This window comes from Anarrhichthys ocellatus, unplaced genomic scaffold, assembly GCF_004355925.1.
Source record: "Anarrhichthys ocellatus isolate YVR2014 unplaced genomic scaffold, GSC_Weel_1.0 scaffold17, whole genome shotgun sequence".
NCBI lineage: Eukaryota > Metazoa > Chordata > Actinopteri > Perciformes > Anarhichadidae > Anarrhichthys > Anarrhichthys ocellatus.
Window position 1 is genome coordinate 2,010,262 of NW_022280047.1, and position 15,786 is coordinate 2,026,047.

At 45.0% G+C, this 15,786-nt stretch overlaps 2 protein-coding genes across 2 annotated transcripts; both read left to right on the plus strand.

Moving 5' to 3' along the window:
* Positions 1–8,524: 8,524 nt before the first annotated feature.
* LOC116388560 (betaine--homocysteine S-methyltransferase 1-like) lies at positions 8,525–11,348 on the plus strand. Its single transcript, XM_031856548.1, has 8 exons — positions 8,525–8,604; positions 9,468–9,600; positions 9,696–9,808; positions 9,909–10,100; positions 10,216–10,363; positions 10,449–10,631; positions 10,711–10,939; positions 11,041–11,348. Exons 1-8 carry the CDS (start codon positions 8,587–8,589, stop codon positions 11,222–11,224), a joined length of 1,200 nt encoding a protein of 399 aa, XP_031712408.1. The 5' UTR covers positions 8,525–8,586; the 3' UTR covers positions 11,225–11,348.
* A 355-nt stretch (positions 11,349–11,703) lies between these two features.
* Positions 11,704–15,258, plus strand: LOC116388568 (betaine--homocysteine S-methyltransferase 1-like). Its single transcript, XM_031856564.1, has 8 exons — positions 11,704–11,788; positions 12,708–12,840; positions 13,018–13,130; positions 13,270–13,461; positions 13,559–13,706; positions 14,135–14,317; positions 14,496–14,724; positions 14,837–15,258. The coding sequence occupies exons 1-8, from the start codon at positions 11,771–11,773 to the stop codon at positions 15,012–15,014; spliced, it is 1,194 nt and encodes a 397-aa protein (XP_031712424.1). The 5' UTR covers positions 11,704–11,770; the 3' UTR covers positions 15,015–15,258.
* Positions 15,259–15,786: the final 528 nt, after the last annotated feature.

Consider the following 15,786-nt stretch of genomic DNA (forward strand, 5'->3'; position numbering starts at 1 on the left):
TCCTTCTGCCCTCACGTAAAGCCGTCCCACCGCCGTCTGACGTCGGCCTCTTCTCCTCTTCTCCTCTCTCCCTCCCTCCCCCTTCTCCCTTCCCCCCGCTCCGCTCGTCTCAGAGAGAAGAAGAAGAAGAAGAAGAAAAGTGTCAGAGATGATGACGAGTTCCTGGACTCGACTCCGCTTCCCATAAACTCCCAACAATAAACACGTGGAGCCAACTCATTTATTCACGCTTCCTTCGCAACTTCTTCTTTATAGTTACAACTTTTCCCCCTTTTCTTTACTTTCGTGTAGCAAAGCTTTTTTCTCACAGTTTACGTAGGGTACACTCTGAGATATTGACAATTGAAAATAATAATGTGGAATGTGCAAATAGAATTATAGATATAGAATTATAACAATGTAATTGGGTTAACACATTTACCCATCAAAATCTTAATTTGATTAGACATCTTTTTAATGTGCATAATTTAAGAGCCTATTGTACGATTTCCATGTTTCTCCTACAAATTGAGTCAATATTTTTCTTATATTGAAATAGAACAAATGCTGATCATTGACAGTGGTGGCTCTAAACATTTAAAATGGGGGGGGCAGACCGGGCCACATTCGACTTTTGTTGTTCCTAATATTTCAAGCAAGGAGGTAGAGTGGTCGTCCACTAATCAGAAGGTCGGTATTTCGATCCCTGGCCCCCTCAGTCCACTTGTCGAAGTGCCCTTGGGCAAGATACTGAAACCCCAATTTACAGTGAGTCCAGGCTTAATATTACCGGGGCACTGGCCCCCTCTATTGCTTGGATTTATCCTTAAAGGAATAGTTCTACACTTTGGGAAATACATCCATCTGCTTTCTTCCAAACCGCTAAACTAAAACATATGGCTTATACACGTTGGCTTATGTAAATATTAAACAAACAATAACATGTTGATTAGTGAGCTTTGGAGGTGCTTCTAGGTGGATTATGTTACCTTTGGACAGAGTTTCCAGTCTTTATGCTAAGCTAAGCTAACCGGCTGGTGGCTGTATCTTCATATTTACTCTACACACGAGAGTGGTGGTATTGATCACCTCATCAAACTTTTTTTCAAGAATGCAAAAATACATATTTACCACAACGCGGAACTTTATATAACTAGACTGAACTTTGACTTGACAGTTCTGTTTTTTAGATGTAATCGTACGTAGACCGCAGTGTCTCTACGTCTGCATTGTTTTACCGAGCAGCACCAAGTAATAAGAGAACCTCCGTCCTTGTTTTCTTCATGGGAGGCTCCAGGAAAGATCTGAGATCAGCTTCCCTCTGCACGCTGTTTCTGCTCCTATAGAGAAGAAACTGTGTTCTTTCCTCTCTTCTCACTCAGGGAGCTGAGCCGGACCCATAAACCACACTTATTACAATGTGGTCTGTGGAACGGTGACAACTCAGGGACTGACTGTCACACTGGGACCATATGAATATTTTAGGGGGGGAAATACATGGCAGAGGGGAATAGTGAATGACGCCGGGGCCCCAACTGCATGTTTTGAAGGATTTGTGTGGTTTGTAAGCGATGTCAAATGGTGCCGGTGATAAATTGCCACAGGAAGTCCATGTAGATTGATGAAGGCCTTACGCAGCTCTGTTAAGAGTCACTTGAGTAACCGAGGTATCATTTACAGACAGGTTTGGAAAAACATGCTGGTTCTGGTGTGTTTTGGGAGGCCGCTTTTTTCTTTTCAAATTCTCACGAGAAGAGAATGGTGGAGGGATGATCCTCGAGCCTTGTCTTAGTGAACACTTGGTCAGCTTCATGCCTTCAGTCTCTTTGTTTATCCCGTCAGAGAATATGCATCCGAATCTAATAACCATGCTTCCTCACTGTCTAATGTTGTCATTGAAGAATGTCTCCTTGAAGCAGTTTTCAGTCTTTTTATAAATATAATGAGTGCAGTCAGCTTGTCATGTGATTATTTCACCTTCTCATTTATTTAAACACACGTGACGCATGCTGGGTAAAGCTCTTTTGGTTTAGACTATCATAAATGATGTTAGCAAAGATCCCATCAAGTGTCCACATTGATGAGGGTCCACTCGTGACCACTTTAGACATGCGTCATCATGACTTTTTAAAGCTTCCCCTCCATAACTCAAACATTATTAGTTTCACCACATCGGTATTTACTGCATACTATCTGCTTGCTGGTTGTTTTTTGTGTATATTTTGTACGAGCCGACAGAAAAACAAAAAAAAGCACAGCAACTCCTCTTCCCAGCCTGTTAACACCAGCTCTTATTTCCTCTGTGGGATGCTGCAGTGGGAGTTTGTTGAGTGCAGCTCTTTACGCCGCCCTCCTGACATTCTTCACGGCCTCAAGCTTCATACCCTCACAGTTTTGTCTCCTCGCTCACACGGTGCGTCGCTCCTCCACCACGGCAGAGCCACTGTGTCATTTGGTCGGCCCTGCCTTCTGGACTTCCTCTTTCCACACCAAGATCTGTCTCTGTGTGCGTCGTCCTGGTGAGAACACTGTGGGAAGCATGAAAGTCTGCAAATAGTAAAAAAAAAGAAAAAAAAGTGTGGTCACCACAGCCCTCCGGTCTGCAGAGTGAGGAAGATGTTGAGGGTAACACCATGGGGAAATACAGAGAAGACTTAAGAGACCCTGGGAGAGATGATTGGGTTTGATGGTTAGTGGCTGTGGGGAGGAAGTAACGCTCTCTTGATGATGCCATTCCTGGTGCATGTCGGATATGTGTTTGTGTGTGAAAATAAGGGCCGGTATAATTGTTTTAACTGCAGAGCATTCTTTAAATATATAGCTGTACTGATTCTAAAGCTACCAATAGCTACATGCGAGTGGTGGCCTTTGTGTGAACAAGGGCTTTGTATTTGGATTGCATGGGTGAACAAAGTAGTGATACAATAATTGTAGGTTTATGTGGGAGTTGGTTTATATGCCACAAACAGACTTTAGCAGATGCCTCAAAAGCTTCCACATGAACAAATGTACAACACAGTATAAAGCAGTAGGCTACTTCTCACCCTGAGCTGAGGGACCCCTCCAGTGGATCACAAGATATATCTGAGAGGTCGAAAGGTGATTGATGGGATGGGAAAAGAAAAAAAAACTTTTAGTAAACAGGATGACGTATATCTGTAGGTGGAGGCAGAATAATTCTCTGAACATGTTAGTTAACGCTGGCTAGCAAGTGCTGTTCTTGTTTTTGTATTTTTATAATGAATGACGAAAATACAAGTTTCTATGTACAACCCGTCACCCTCCAGGACCGGGAGTATTCCTTGAGAAAGTTAACATTAACCAATGGGACCATAATGGCCAACCCCCTTTGCCTGGAGGAGAGCAGCCGGAAGCTCCGGAGAGGGCAGCTGGCTAGTTAGCGAGCTAATTGTCCATCTCCAGAGCTGGCTAGTTGGTTAGCTAGTCTGTAAAGAACCTTCATGCTTTTGTCACAACGAAGGGGCCTCTTTGCGGCAAGGAGTGAGGCAAAGGGACCATAGACCTAGCACTGCTGCTGCTGCCCAGCAGCCTGCTGTTGGGCTGGTTTTCTTTGGCCAGTGTAACGCTAGCATGGAAGCATGGTGGCATTGACAAGGTAGCTGGCTAACTAGCCAGCCGCAAAATGAGTAAAATAAGTAGAATTCAAGGCCTCTACACTCTGTGAAACTTCGCCTTAATAGCATAAATCAGATCTTGAATATTAACAAAGTAACACCATATAACCATAATGACAAAACAGATCACTTTTTGTCCAGTTTTCATAAACTTCAATATAACTTTACATTCCTTTTCAAATACTGTGATCTCATGTTGTTGTCACACCCATGTACGGCCAGCCGATGAAGAAAGAATCCGCTTAATTATGGGTTAAAACGTCTCAGTCCAGTGAGGTAAACATAAACATACAGTAGGCAACAGTGTGGTCAGAGACCTGGCATTTAGAAAAAAAACAAAAAATGGGAGAATCCATCATTTCAATTTTTGTTTTGGGAGGAATTTCCCAGCAGTATACGGTTTGTTGTTGTAAATGAGGTCACACATGAGAGGCAAATAAAGTGTGACATAAAGGTGACACAAGACTCTCTGCAAAGCAGAGAATCCCAACGGAGTTAGGTCACTCAAACAGCAAGCAGACCCTGCTGGAACAAGCCAAGCATGATGTCAGTCTTTAGAAATAACGACAGAAAATGCTCTGATGTCTCTGCCGTGACACATTTTCAACATGACAGATAACTAAATTGTATTTGACTTCATCTGATAAACAACAGCAAGCTATTCAATCTGTGTCTGAGTCATAAATACCTAAACTAGAGATCATCTTATTTGGTGATTTTGAAGAGTACTTTGGTGTACACAAACACAAATATTTTGACTCTTTGCTTATCCAAATTTAATTTATCTGACAAACCCTTCTACTAATCTCAACATATGAATCAAGCCACAGACACGGGGGAGGACCCAAATCCCGTAAAATCACACCCAGCGTTCAAACCTAACTAGCATCAGCAGCGTTACACTGCTGTTCATCTTTTGCCAAAATAAACACAACCCTTTGGATGCAGGTGACTTCATGAATTGTGTTTGGACAACACGTCTGTGGTTGCTAACAAACAAAAGGGCAACAACGCACACCAGCTAACTCAATCTGATATTTGAAGAGGCTCATTGCTCAAGAATGCTTTTCATAACCCTACGGCCGTGGTTTAAAAAACAGAACAAATCAATGATATGCATGCATGCCAGCCCGGGATTTTATTTCCACTCATCTGACTGATATTTGATGATTTATTCTCCTTTTTTTGTATACATTCAGGGAGCAGCTGTTGAGTTGCCATGAGATTAGGAGCCGTTAAAAGATAAGGCACTGTAAACCCTCCATAGAGGCCTCTCACCAAGAGGCAATGAAAAGAAGAATGTTATGAAAAGTCGCTTTATTACAGTGAGCTACAGGTTGGTCGGATCAAACCATCCCTCCCTTAACTTTGTTTGTCACAAAATGTATGTGACGCAACTGTTGTAGCTGTGAAAACAAATCAGTCTGCGTGTTCTGATGTGCTGAAAATGTGTCACTTAGTTTTATTGTTACTATAATATAAAATACAAAATGTGTAGGTGTGACAAATTCAAGTACATAGAGTGAAAAAGGAGGCGAGCTGTGGACACCTCAGTGCAAAATATCACCTGTTTCAAGTGTGCATAAGAGAGAGAACTGAAGGAAGTGCACTAATGGGCCCTCTTGTGTCCTAAATTAGTATGACATTGGATCATTTGTAATGGCTGCTTCTTGTTTAGTACATTTTAAACATTTGAAAACCTAATAAGAAGTCATGATTGGTGCAGTGCAACCAGATGCTATTTCTTTATGAAACCAGCATACAAAGACGGCAGTGCTCTCCCTCTCTCTTTGTCTCCCGCTTAGCGTCTCTCTCCTTATCTGTCGTTCTGTGGCCCACAAATCCGCAAAGAATGGCTGGTGTCAGCAGAATGTCTTCCTCAGCTTGAGCCGTGATTGGACCAGAGGAAGGGGTGGAGGTAGGGGGCTGCAGTGGCACAGGGAGTCCCTGTAGAACGGGGGGGACAGAGTGAAGCAACGCGGACAACGGACCATGTGTGGAGGTTATGTAGGGAGAGAAGAGGTGGGTCAGTGCTGGCTTTGCATGTAACTATGCACATGAGGTTCACTGCATTCAGGCCCAACTATCACAAACTCTGCATATTTAGTTACCAGACTGAAACAATTGAGCACACAACTCAAAAACATTAACCCATGTTTGGGTGGTTCACCAACTTCTCTCTGTCCTACTTGTGTTGCCACCTGACCAAAAGAGCAACACTGTATCAATTCATTAGGAGTTAATAGTTAACCTGGACTTTATCAGTGTCAGCCGAGGTCCTTCACACAACGAACGTGGCTCCCCACAGAAAGAGCCGGGCTTGCACGTTCTTCCAAAAGTTTGCGCACGCTCTTCCTCCATTCTCTCATGCCTCAAATTTGGCCCTTTTCCCAGCCAGCCTCACTTCCAACCCTCACCTCTTTCAACCATTCCAGCTCTGTCCCAACTGTGAAGAGCCCCCCCCCCTCCTTCCAGTTGGTCGTCGGCCCCTTCTCCCTTCACCCTCTGCTTCAGCCTTTCGTCCCGTTGCAACTGCACGGACGGCCTCAGATCCAGCCTCAGCCTGCGAGAACTAGTTGTGGCTGCAAAGAGATAAAAGTCACTCAGTACAGCTGCTGGTCAACGGCAGATACTCTGAACTGGAATAGCTGCAAGACCTCAGAAGAAATGGGATATGATAGATATATAGATTTCACAGAACTGGATTTATGGTGCAACCTCACAGGCAAAGGAGAGGTTGTAAAAAAGAGACAAAGGTCTAAATCCAAAAGGTGATCACTGGAAGAAAGAAGTCCCTTTATATAATCGATTTCATCATTCCAAGCTTCCTTGGTCCCTTCACTGTATGTTTGCACAAGCCATTGGGTCAGTCAGTGGGCACCCAGCTTTGGTGGAGCTCTCTTCAGAACAGGATTGTTGGGATTTGGGGGTCTTTTCCACCATGGAGATCTGCTGCTTCACTCAGCACTTCAGTGACACTTGAGCTATTTCTGCTCCTACACACAAACACATACGCACACACTCACAAACATGTGGACAATCGCTCCCTAAAAAAAAAAAACATGTGCACCACACATGTACACTTAAGCACCTTCCCTTTGGTCCTGCTGCGTTGCCTCTGCAAGGGAAACTTCTACACCTTATAGTAAAAAAGACCACTCCGCTCTTAATACAGCCAGTTAACTGTGTGGTGGAACTATTTTTTCTGTTTGATGAATGGCTGGGTTGTAAGCAGAGAGCCATCGCCTTCCCACCAGTTTGAGGAACCTTTATAAGTAACTTTCTAACTTTTTCTTTGGGCTGCCCTGTGATGTAACAGTCTAAAGAACACAGAGTCCCAGTCCTTCTTATCCTCATATTTATCTTGTTTGAGTCAGAGACTATCATGTGGAACATAACTATAAACATTTTAATTTCCCTAAAGGCATAGTTTTGCAGACTTTTGCAAACTGGTGCGGCGATACATTTTTAGGATGCAACACTTTTATGAACAGTTCCATTAGATCTGCAGAGGGTAACAGGATCTGTGCAAGCCGGACACATGCTGATGAAACCCTACTGTGAACTATAGATGGGAGGCGTTTTTCTGAACTTTGACTCTGTTGATAAACATCTTAGGAAGGCCTATCTCACTCCCCCTGAAACTGGCTCGACCCAGAGCTGACAGAGCTACACATCAGCGGTCCGCTGAAGGTCAATGCCCCCCCGTATCTGTGTGTGCCCGTGCCTATTTGTACATGTTTTAGCACATGTCTGTGTGCGGGGCATGGAAAAAAGAAAAAAAGGCCACAGATCAAGATGTGGGCAGAAAATAAGGTGTTACTGGTTAAACTGGACAACTCTACATGCAGCAGTGTTGCTTTATACTGGTTTCTGTTGTTAAGAGAATATGGTTCAGAAATGTTGGACTGAATTATTTAAAACAAAGAGAAGCAACCAGCTGAATGATTTGTGGATTCTTTTCTTGATTTATCGCTCTGTCTAAAAGAGATGATTAAGAAAACATCCATCGCAATGTCCTTTGGGCAAAAGTCTTGTTTTATTCAACCAACAGTACAAAGCCCAATAACATTGACTTTACTGTAGTGCAGGACAAGTAGAAACAAAAGATTCTCACCATGGTGAAGTTGGGACCATCACATTTTTGTAATTTTTGCTTGAAAATTACTTTTGTTATAGTTCTGCAATAGCTTCTTTGCACAAGACTAAGATACACAAACCACCCTTCTGTTATGAGATCTTCATATAAATCCACAACATATAGAAGCTGCAATCAGTCACCTCACATTGCATGGACCATTGCCAGCTTGGTTCTCAAGACTAGCAGGTATTGGACCGAGGTGCACAATGCAAGCTTATCTCTTCAGGCCTTTGCAGACAGTTCCAGCTGTGAGGTCACCATAACTTTAATCGCATCAGACGTTTTCAGGATCACACAAAGGAGACGAACATCTGGAGGATTTGGTTTGATGTAACCAGGCTGGTTAACCAATAACAACATATTAACATTTTACCGAATGTTCATTTGCAGGAAACTAATTTGCATTCCCAAAGTAAACTCTCACATTTTAAACTAACCCTTTCTTTTATGTGTTACACTCCACAGTGACCCACAATTAACTAAACTGTAGTTTACAACACAGCACGAATGGTTAATGGTCAACTGGAGATATTAATATAATCATTAAACAGGCACATAGCTCTTTCAGAAACAGAAATACAGTATGTCCCTGTCTCACCTGAACCACCTGCTGCCCGTACCTTCATCATTGATCTGTGAGCCAGACTATGTTGCACAATGTCCAAACAGAGATGTGGTAATTATACATGAATTTGGCAATGAAATTAAATCCTCCCATATTCACCCAGCAGTATAAAGTTGGTGAGGGCCGACTCTCTGCACTCTTTGGGCAAAAAAAGGGGTTCGCTGTTACCAAGTGCTTAGTGCTTCAACTGAAACCGGGAAGAAGAGATGGCACCTGTCAAGAAGGTATATCAAGCTCTATGCAGACGATACTGCATTTATATTACTGCCTTCTTATTCTGCAGAGATTCTGTTGATGCAAAACTGTGGCATGTAATTACTGTGGGTTGTAGTTGTACTGTTGGTCCATGGGCCGTGCTGTCTTGTTGTCAGGTTGTCAGGTTATATGTGCGAGCGTGCATGTGGTTTGTGAAACAACCAGACTAAAGCAGTCACTGCTGGAGCGTCTCAGGGGGATAACTGCTTTTATCTCTGCACCTTTGTACGGGTATCAGAACATTTTCCTTGCACACATTTGTCATGAATTTGCTGCAAACTGCAACACATCTCTTGTTGTCAAATGCTCTTGTATTGTGTTTAAATCACTAACATGTTGTCTGTCTGGTCTCTCTTCCCTGTTGTATTTGTAGAGATATTAAAGGGACAGTTCGTCACAAAATTGAAAAATACACATGTTCCCTCTTACCTGTAGAGCTATTTATAAATCTAGATTGTTTAAATGTGAGTTGCATAGTTTTGGAAGATATCGGCTATAGTGATGTCTAACTTCTCCCCAATATAATGGGACTACATGGCTGAAAGTGCAAAATAAATACATTTACTTCAGTCAACAGCAATTTCTATCTCCAGAAGTCATGCTCAAGATAATCCACAGACCTTGTAGGAACTATTTATTTCCAACCATACATTTCACCTACATGTAACAGCTCAAAACTGTGGTTCTGTGGATTATCTTGAGTAACCGGGTCAGGATTTTGCAATGTTTTTGGAACTGTCCCTTTAGGTAACCTACAAAATATCAAAAGTTTATAAGCCATTCAGCATGGAGCTTAAGTGATGTGTTGGCTTAAATCTCTCTGCTCCCAAAGGGTATCATTGAGCGGCTCAATGCTGGGGAGGTGGTGATCGGCGACGGAGGCTTCGTGTTCGCTCTGGAGAAGAGAGGCTACGTGAAGGCCGGGCCCTGGACCCCCGAGGCTACCGTCACACACCCTGAGGCCGGTAAGACAGACACAAACACTCACACGCTGTGTCTAAAACCACATGGAGGGAAGGTACACAAACCTAAAAGCTTCAAACATGTGTGTTTCCATTAGTGCGGCAGCTGCACAGGGAGTTCTTGAGGGCCGGGGCCAATGTCATGCAGACCTTCACGTTCTACGCCAGCGACGACAAACTGGAGAACAGGGGTCAGAACTTGAAAATCACTGTGAGTGGCCAACTACTGTATATCAGCCAACATTTACAACAAATACCGCTTTATCCCGTACTGATTGTGGCCTTCTCCATCAACTGTGATGTTCTCTCAGGGGGCCAAAATCAACGAGGCAGCCTGTGACCTGGCAAGGGAAGTAGCCAGTGAAGGAGACGCCCTGGTTGCCGGTGGAGTGTGTCAGACTCCATCCTACCTGAGCTGCAAGAGTGAGACAGACGTGAAGGCCATCTTCAAGAAACAGCTGGACGTGTTCATGAAGAAGAACGTGGACTTCCTGATTGCTGAGGTAGATCCACTTCTCGTTTCCAAGTCTTGTCGTTGTTGGAGCGACTTCAATCTAAAATACGATTAGTGGAGCGAGTGAGCGCTCAGTGGTGACTGTGTTGTTTCTCTCACTGCAGTACTTTGAGCATGTCGAGGAGGCCGTGTGGGCAGTGGAGGTGCTGAAGACCAGCGGGAAGCCCGTGGCTGCCTCCATGTGCATCGGACCGGAGGGAGACATGCACGGCGTCTTACCCGGAGAGTGTGCCGTCAGGCTGGTGAAGGCCGGTACGATATTACCCGCGTGTTTCTTTACTTGAGAGTCAGCTGTGTTATCTGATATGGCAATAAAAAAATTCCCTCTGTTCTCCAGGTGCCCAGATTGTGGGAGTCAACTGCCACTTTGACCCCATGACCTCTGTGAAAGCTGTGAAGATGATGAAGGAGGGAGTGGAGAAGGCCCGGCTGAAGTCTCACTACATGGTGCAGCCCCTGGCATTCCACACCCCCGACTGCAACTGTCAGGGATTCATCGATCTGCCAGAATTCCCCTTCGGTAATATAATTTGCTCGGACATTTGAAAAAAAACAGTTGTGTATTCAGCTTCTTACATTTGTCTCTTTTTCTTCCTCAGCCCTGGAGCCCAGGATCCTGACCCGCTGGGACATGCACGAGTACGCCAGAGAGGCCTACAAGGCTGGCATCCGCTTCATCGGTGGCTGCTGTGGGTTTGAGCCCTACCACATCAGGGCCATAGCAGAGGAGCTGGCCCCCGAGAGAGGGATCGTGGCCCCCGGCTCAGAGAAGCATGGAATGTGGGGTGCTGGTCTGGAGATGCACACCAAACCCTGGGTCCGAGCCAGGTAAACCAGCCAAAATACTCAAAATACTGAAATGCACATGTGTTAAAGAATAGTATATTACTCGGTACATCTTGTTTAACTTGTGTCTCCGCCACCTCTAGGTCCCGTCGGGACTACTGGGAGCATCTCGCTCCCGCATCCGGTCGTCCCAAGTGCCCGTCCATGTCCACGCCAGAGAGCTGGGGCGTGACCAAGGGCCACGCTGACCTGCTGCAGCACAAAGAGGCCACCAGCAGCCAGGAAATGAAGCACGTGCTGGAGATGCAGAAGAAGGCCAAGTCATGAGGACGGCGGGAAGAAGACTTTCCGAGTTCAGTCTGAAGATGAAAAAGCACTTGTAACAGCGATGCTCCACTTGTGGAGTATTACTCTGTAAACCCCAAACAATAAACCTCAGTGTGTCACCTAATTTCACGTCTACGTGTTGCCAGTGTGGAATGAGTGCTATTGGAGTGCCGCAACAAAATATAACCATGAATACGTCACACATTTCACATATGCACCGATTTAGAAGGGACTCAAGCCTTGTTGGTAACTGCCCACTATTGAGTTGGACTCGTCTATTCAGGGTCCAAAAAAACAGAAACCAGACAAACAGACCAAACAGCCATATTTAACTGGGACACTCACAACACTCTCATTCAGTTAAAAGAGGGGAGTTGGACCGCGTAAACATTGCAGTTGTGTAATTTGCCCGCTGCCAATCAGAGCAGCTCCCATTTGGACCCCTCCTCTGCTTCAGACAGATTTATAGTGGCCTCCTGCTCCTCTCTAATGTCACTTCAGCCTCTCAAAGTCTGAGCAGTCAGGGATCCACACAGCTGCAGGATTATGGCACCAGCAAAGAAGGTATGTGTGAACTTTTGTCTAAAGGCTGTTTATGCTTTCAGGATGTGGATGTATATAAGAAGTTATAGAAAGTGACATAATTATTATAACTCTTCTCGATGCCTCTTTTTCTCTCTTGAGTTGGAACCAACTAAACTGACAAGTTTTTTTTCCTTTCAGCTCATGATATAGATGGTGATCATGATAATCTCTAAGAGTGACGTGAGGTATTTCTTCTTGAAATTAGTAAAGGAGTTTCTCTTAATTGCTGTTTTATTATTGTAGAAATTCCAGAATTTGTCATGTTTTATGAAAGGGCAAATACATATAAAAACAAATACAAACAAATAATATAACAGACAAATCTGACTCTCGGTGTGGTTTGACCCGATGGGGATCTGGTGAGCGTTCATGACATGAGCACACACCAGGTGGGGCTTTACTTGGATTTAAATAATTGAATCTATCAATAAAAAATAAAAAAACTATAAACAATCTAGTGGCAGGGCAGTGAATTCAAACTCACCACAGTGACTGCTATTATTCAGACTGAGTGTGGATGCAAATACATTTTGCAGACCCCGGTCTCAAGTGTAATAAAGACCAAGAAAGTGAAAAGAGTTTGTTCACTTTCACTTAATTTCACTTTGAGAGTCAAGCATGTGGCATTCAAAAGGTTCAGGTCTATCAGTCAATGGGAGCCGTGCAGCTGCTCTCTGACATGACATGTGCTGCTTTCTTGATGACTCTCAGGGTCACTGAGAGGTGGGTGGGGGGATGCTGCCCAGGGACTATACTACAAAGTGGTGTGCCGGTGTCAGCTGCTGTCAAGTTGAACATAAACCTACAGACTCTTTGGCCTCAGTGGCTCATCTCCAGCCTGACTGACAGTCACATTCAATCCACATCATTTTGAGCTCACACTGATCCGTCACCACAGGGAATTTTGGAGCGTCTCGACGCTGGAGAGGTCGTGATCGGCGATGGAGGCTTCGTGTTCGCCCTGGAGAAGAGGGGCTACGTGAAGGCCGGTCCCTGGACGCCTGAAGCTGCCGCAGAGCACCCTGAAGCAGGTGAGAATGAGCTGTTGTACAAATTTCAATACTCTGTTTGGACTCTAAATGGCTGCTTCATTATCCTCTGCATTGGTTCCCTGCAAATTACCTTTGCTTGTGCGTCATGTGTCACACTTTAGATGGATTTGCTTGTATGTTTGCTTCATCGTGTGTTGGTTTATTTGATGATTTCAGTGCGACAGCTGCACAGGGAGTTCCTGAGAGCCGGGGCCAATGTCATGCAGACATTCACCTTCTACGCCAGCGATGACAAACTGGAGAACAGGGGCAACAAGGTCACCTACACCGTAAGTCCAATTGGCCATCGCGACACTTTCATAAGAATAAGCAGAACATTCCACAGGTGGCTGGTTGTCCATGCGCTGAAAATTGGCACAAAGGATTCTCAGCTTAGTTTCGCCCATAATTTGTTTTTTTTGACCGCAGGGAGCTCAGATCAATGAGGCCGCCTGCGATTTGGCCCGTGAGGTCGCCAACGAGGGCGACGCCCTGGTGGCCGGTGGAGTGTGTCAGACTCCGTCTTACCTGAGCTGCAAGAGTGAGACAGAAGTGAAGGCCATCTTGAAGAAACAGCTGGACGTGTTCATGAAGAAGAACGTGGACTTCCTGATTGCTGAGGTAGAGATTAAGAAAGATCAAAACATCACTTAATCATAACTGAATTTATCCCTCATTTTCTTTTTCCGTGGATGTTCATAATGTCTCTGTCCTGCAGTACTTTGAGCATGTCGAGGAGGCCGTGTGGGCCGTGGAGGTGCTGAAGGCGACAGGGAAGCCTGTGGCTGCTTCCATGTGCATCGGACCGGAGGGAGACATGCACGGTGTCTCACCTGCAGAGTGTGCCGTCAGGCTGGTCAAAGCCGGTGGGTACAGTGTTCTTTAATACACCCATGAGCACAACCTGTAGTTGGATGCCAAAAGTAAATGTAACTTTAAAATGGTTCACATGAACTCATCTTCTCCTCACATGAGCTCTCTGTAGTGTGACTAGGCAGTATTTCCTGAGGTGGCAAGGGCAAGATTTCTAACCGGTAGACACGAGATAAGACAATCTGTTCGTGGTCTACTGGTATTAAGAATGAATAACTGGGACCAGCCCACGTGCCAAAACATTTCTGTGCGTCGTCCAGTCGCCAGCACAGAAATGTTGACCATCTAAAAGGGAATCAGCCAAATTTGAGATTTGAGAGATTTTACCCAAACCATAAATCCTTAAACCACAGTTGGTTCTGTCTTTTTTCTTCCTCTTATCAGTAACAGCCAGCTCACGCCAATGCATGTTCCCCTGTAGGTGCCCAGATTGTTGGCGTCAACTGCCACTTTGACCCCATGACCTGTGTGCAAGCTGTCAAGATGATGAAGGAGGGAGTGGAGAAGGCCGGGCTGAAGGCTCACTACATGGTGCAGCCCCTGGCATACCACACCCCCGACTGCAACTGTCAGGGATTCATCGACCTGCCAGAATTCCCCTTCGGTAATCAAACACCGCGCTGCATTTTCTTTCAAACATATAACATTACACCTTAAAAATAAGTGCTTTCTCAGTGTGCGTGCGCATACGCCCTCCGGCTGGTGCACTGCATCCCACTGCTGCAAGGTAACCCAAAAGCAACTACGGTTATGGAGTCTAATGTGTATAAATCCCCTGTCAGGTCTGGAGCCCAGGATCCTGTCCCGCTGGGACATGCACAAGTACGCCAGAGAGGCCTTCAACGCTGGCATCCACTTCATCGGTGGCTGCTGTGGATTTGAGCCCTACCACATCAGGGCTGTTGCAGAGGAGCTGGCCCCCGAGAGGGGTTTCCTCCCAGTCGCGTCAGAGAAGCACGGCAACTGGGGTGCTGGTCTAGAGATGCACACCAAGCCCTGGGTCAGAGCCAGGTCAGAGGAGACTTTTGTTACTGAATACCATAAATATGGCACCCTAAAGTGTGAAAAATCAGCTCTTCAAGACCAGTGAGTACTAACTTGTGTGACTCTTTGTCTCTTCTAGAGCCCGCCGTGACTACTGGGAGAACCTGAAGCCGGCATCTGGTCAACCCCTGTGTCCCTCCATGTCTGCCCCCGACAGCTGGGGCGTCACCAAGGGCCACAATGATCTCATGCAGCAGAAAGAGGCCACCTCTCAGGACCAACTCACGCAGCTGTTCGACAGGTCAAAGAGCCACTGAGTCTCCGTCACACAGCCGGCAAGCAGGCCTGGGTCAGACAGCCGTGGCGCGCAGCTACTGACGCAGCACATATAGTGGCATGCACTATATCTGTAAACTGTGCTGCTGTTGGTTGTAAGAAAGAATGCGCAGCCACAGGGGTGTTGTCAAGTTAGGAGTCGGCCCATGTTTAGATCGGGACCTTTTTGTTTTCCATGACTCTGGACCAGTTTGTTTAATAAAAGAAGATCTAATAAAATGTGAATTGGCCACTCGACTGTTGAGATGTAGTTTCTTGCTGTGGATGGGTGGGTGGATTTTTATCAGTTCCATCATCTGTAGATATGTGATGATCATGACACCATGCACACAAACATTTATAACAAATATACTTAAACCATGTCGAAATGGTTCACGTGGAATTTCAGCAAAAGGCTTTAGAGAATCCTGCAATGAATGAGGGATCCAGTAGATGGCGGTGTTGTGATATCATGGCCCACATGAAACTGACCGCACTTACAAAGAGCCTTATAAGAGAGATACGCCACTAGTTAGCAGTAGTGGTAACAAGCTGAGAATGTGTTCATTTCTTGTAAAAGTTATCGCTTATTATTTTAAAGGTTATGATCATTTTAGGTTCACAAGTCAATCTTACAAGACTTTATGTACAGTATTAACTGTACTCCTCATGAGAATACTCAGAAAAAAGTTGCTAACAAGTGATTTATGTCATCAGCGTCATTTCATTTTGAGTTTATGTTACATAAACATGGAGTTATAAGAGATTCACATT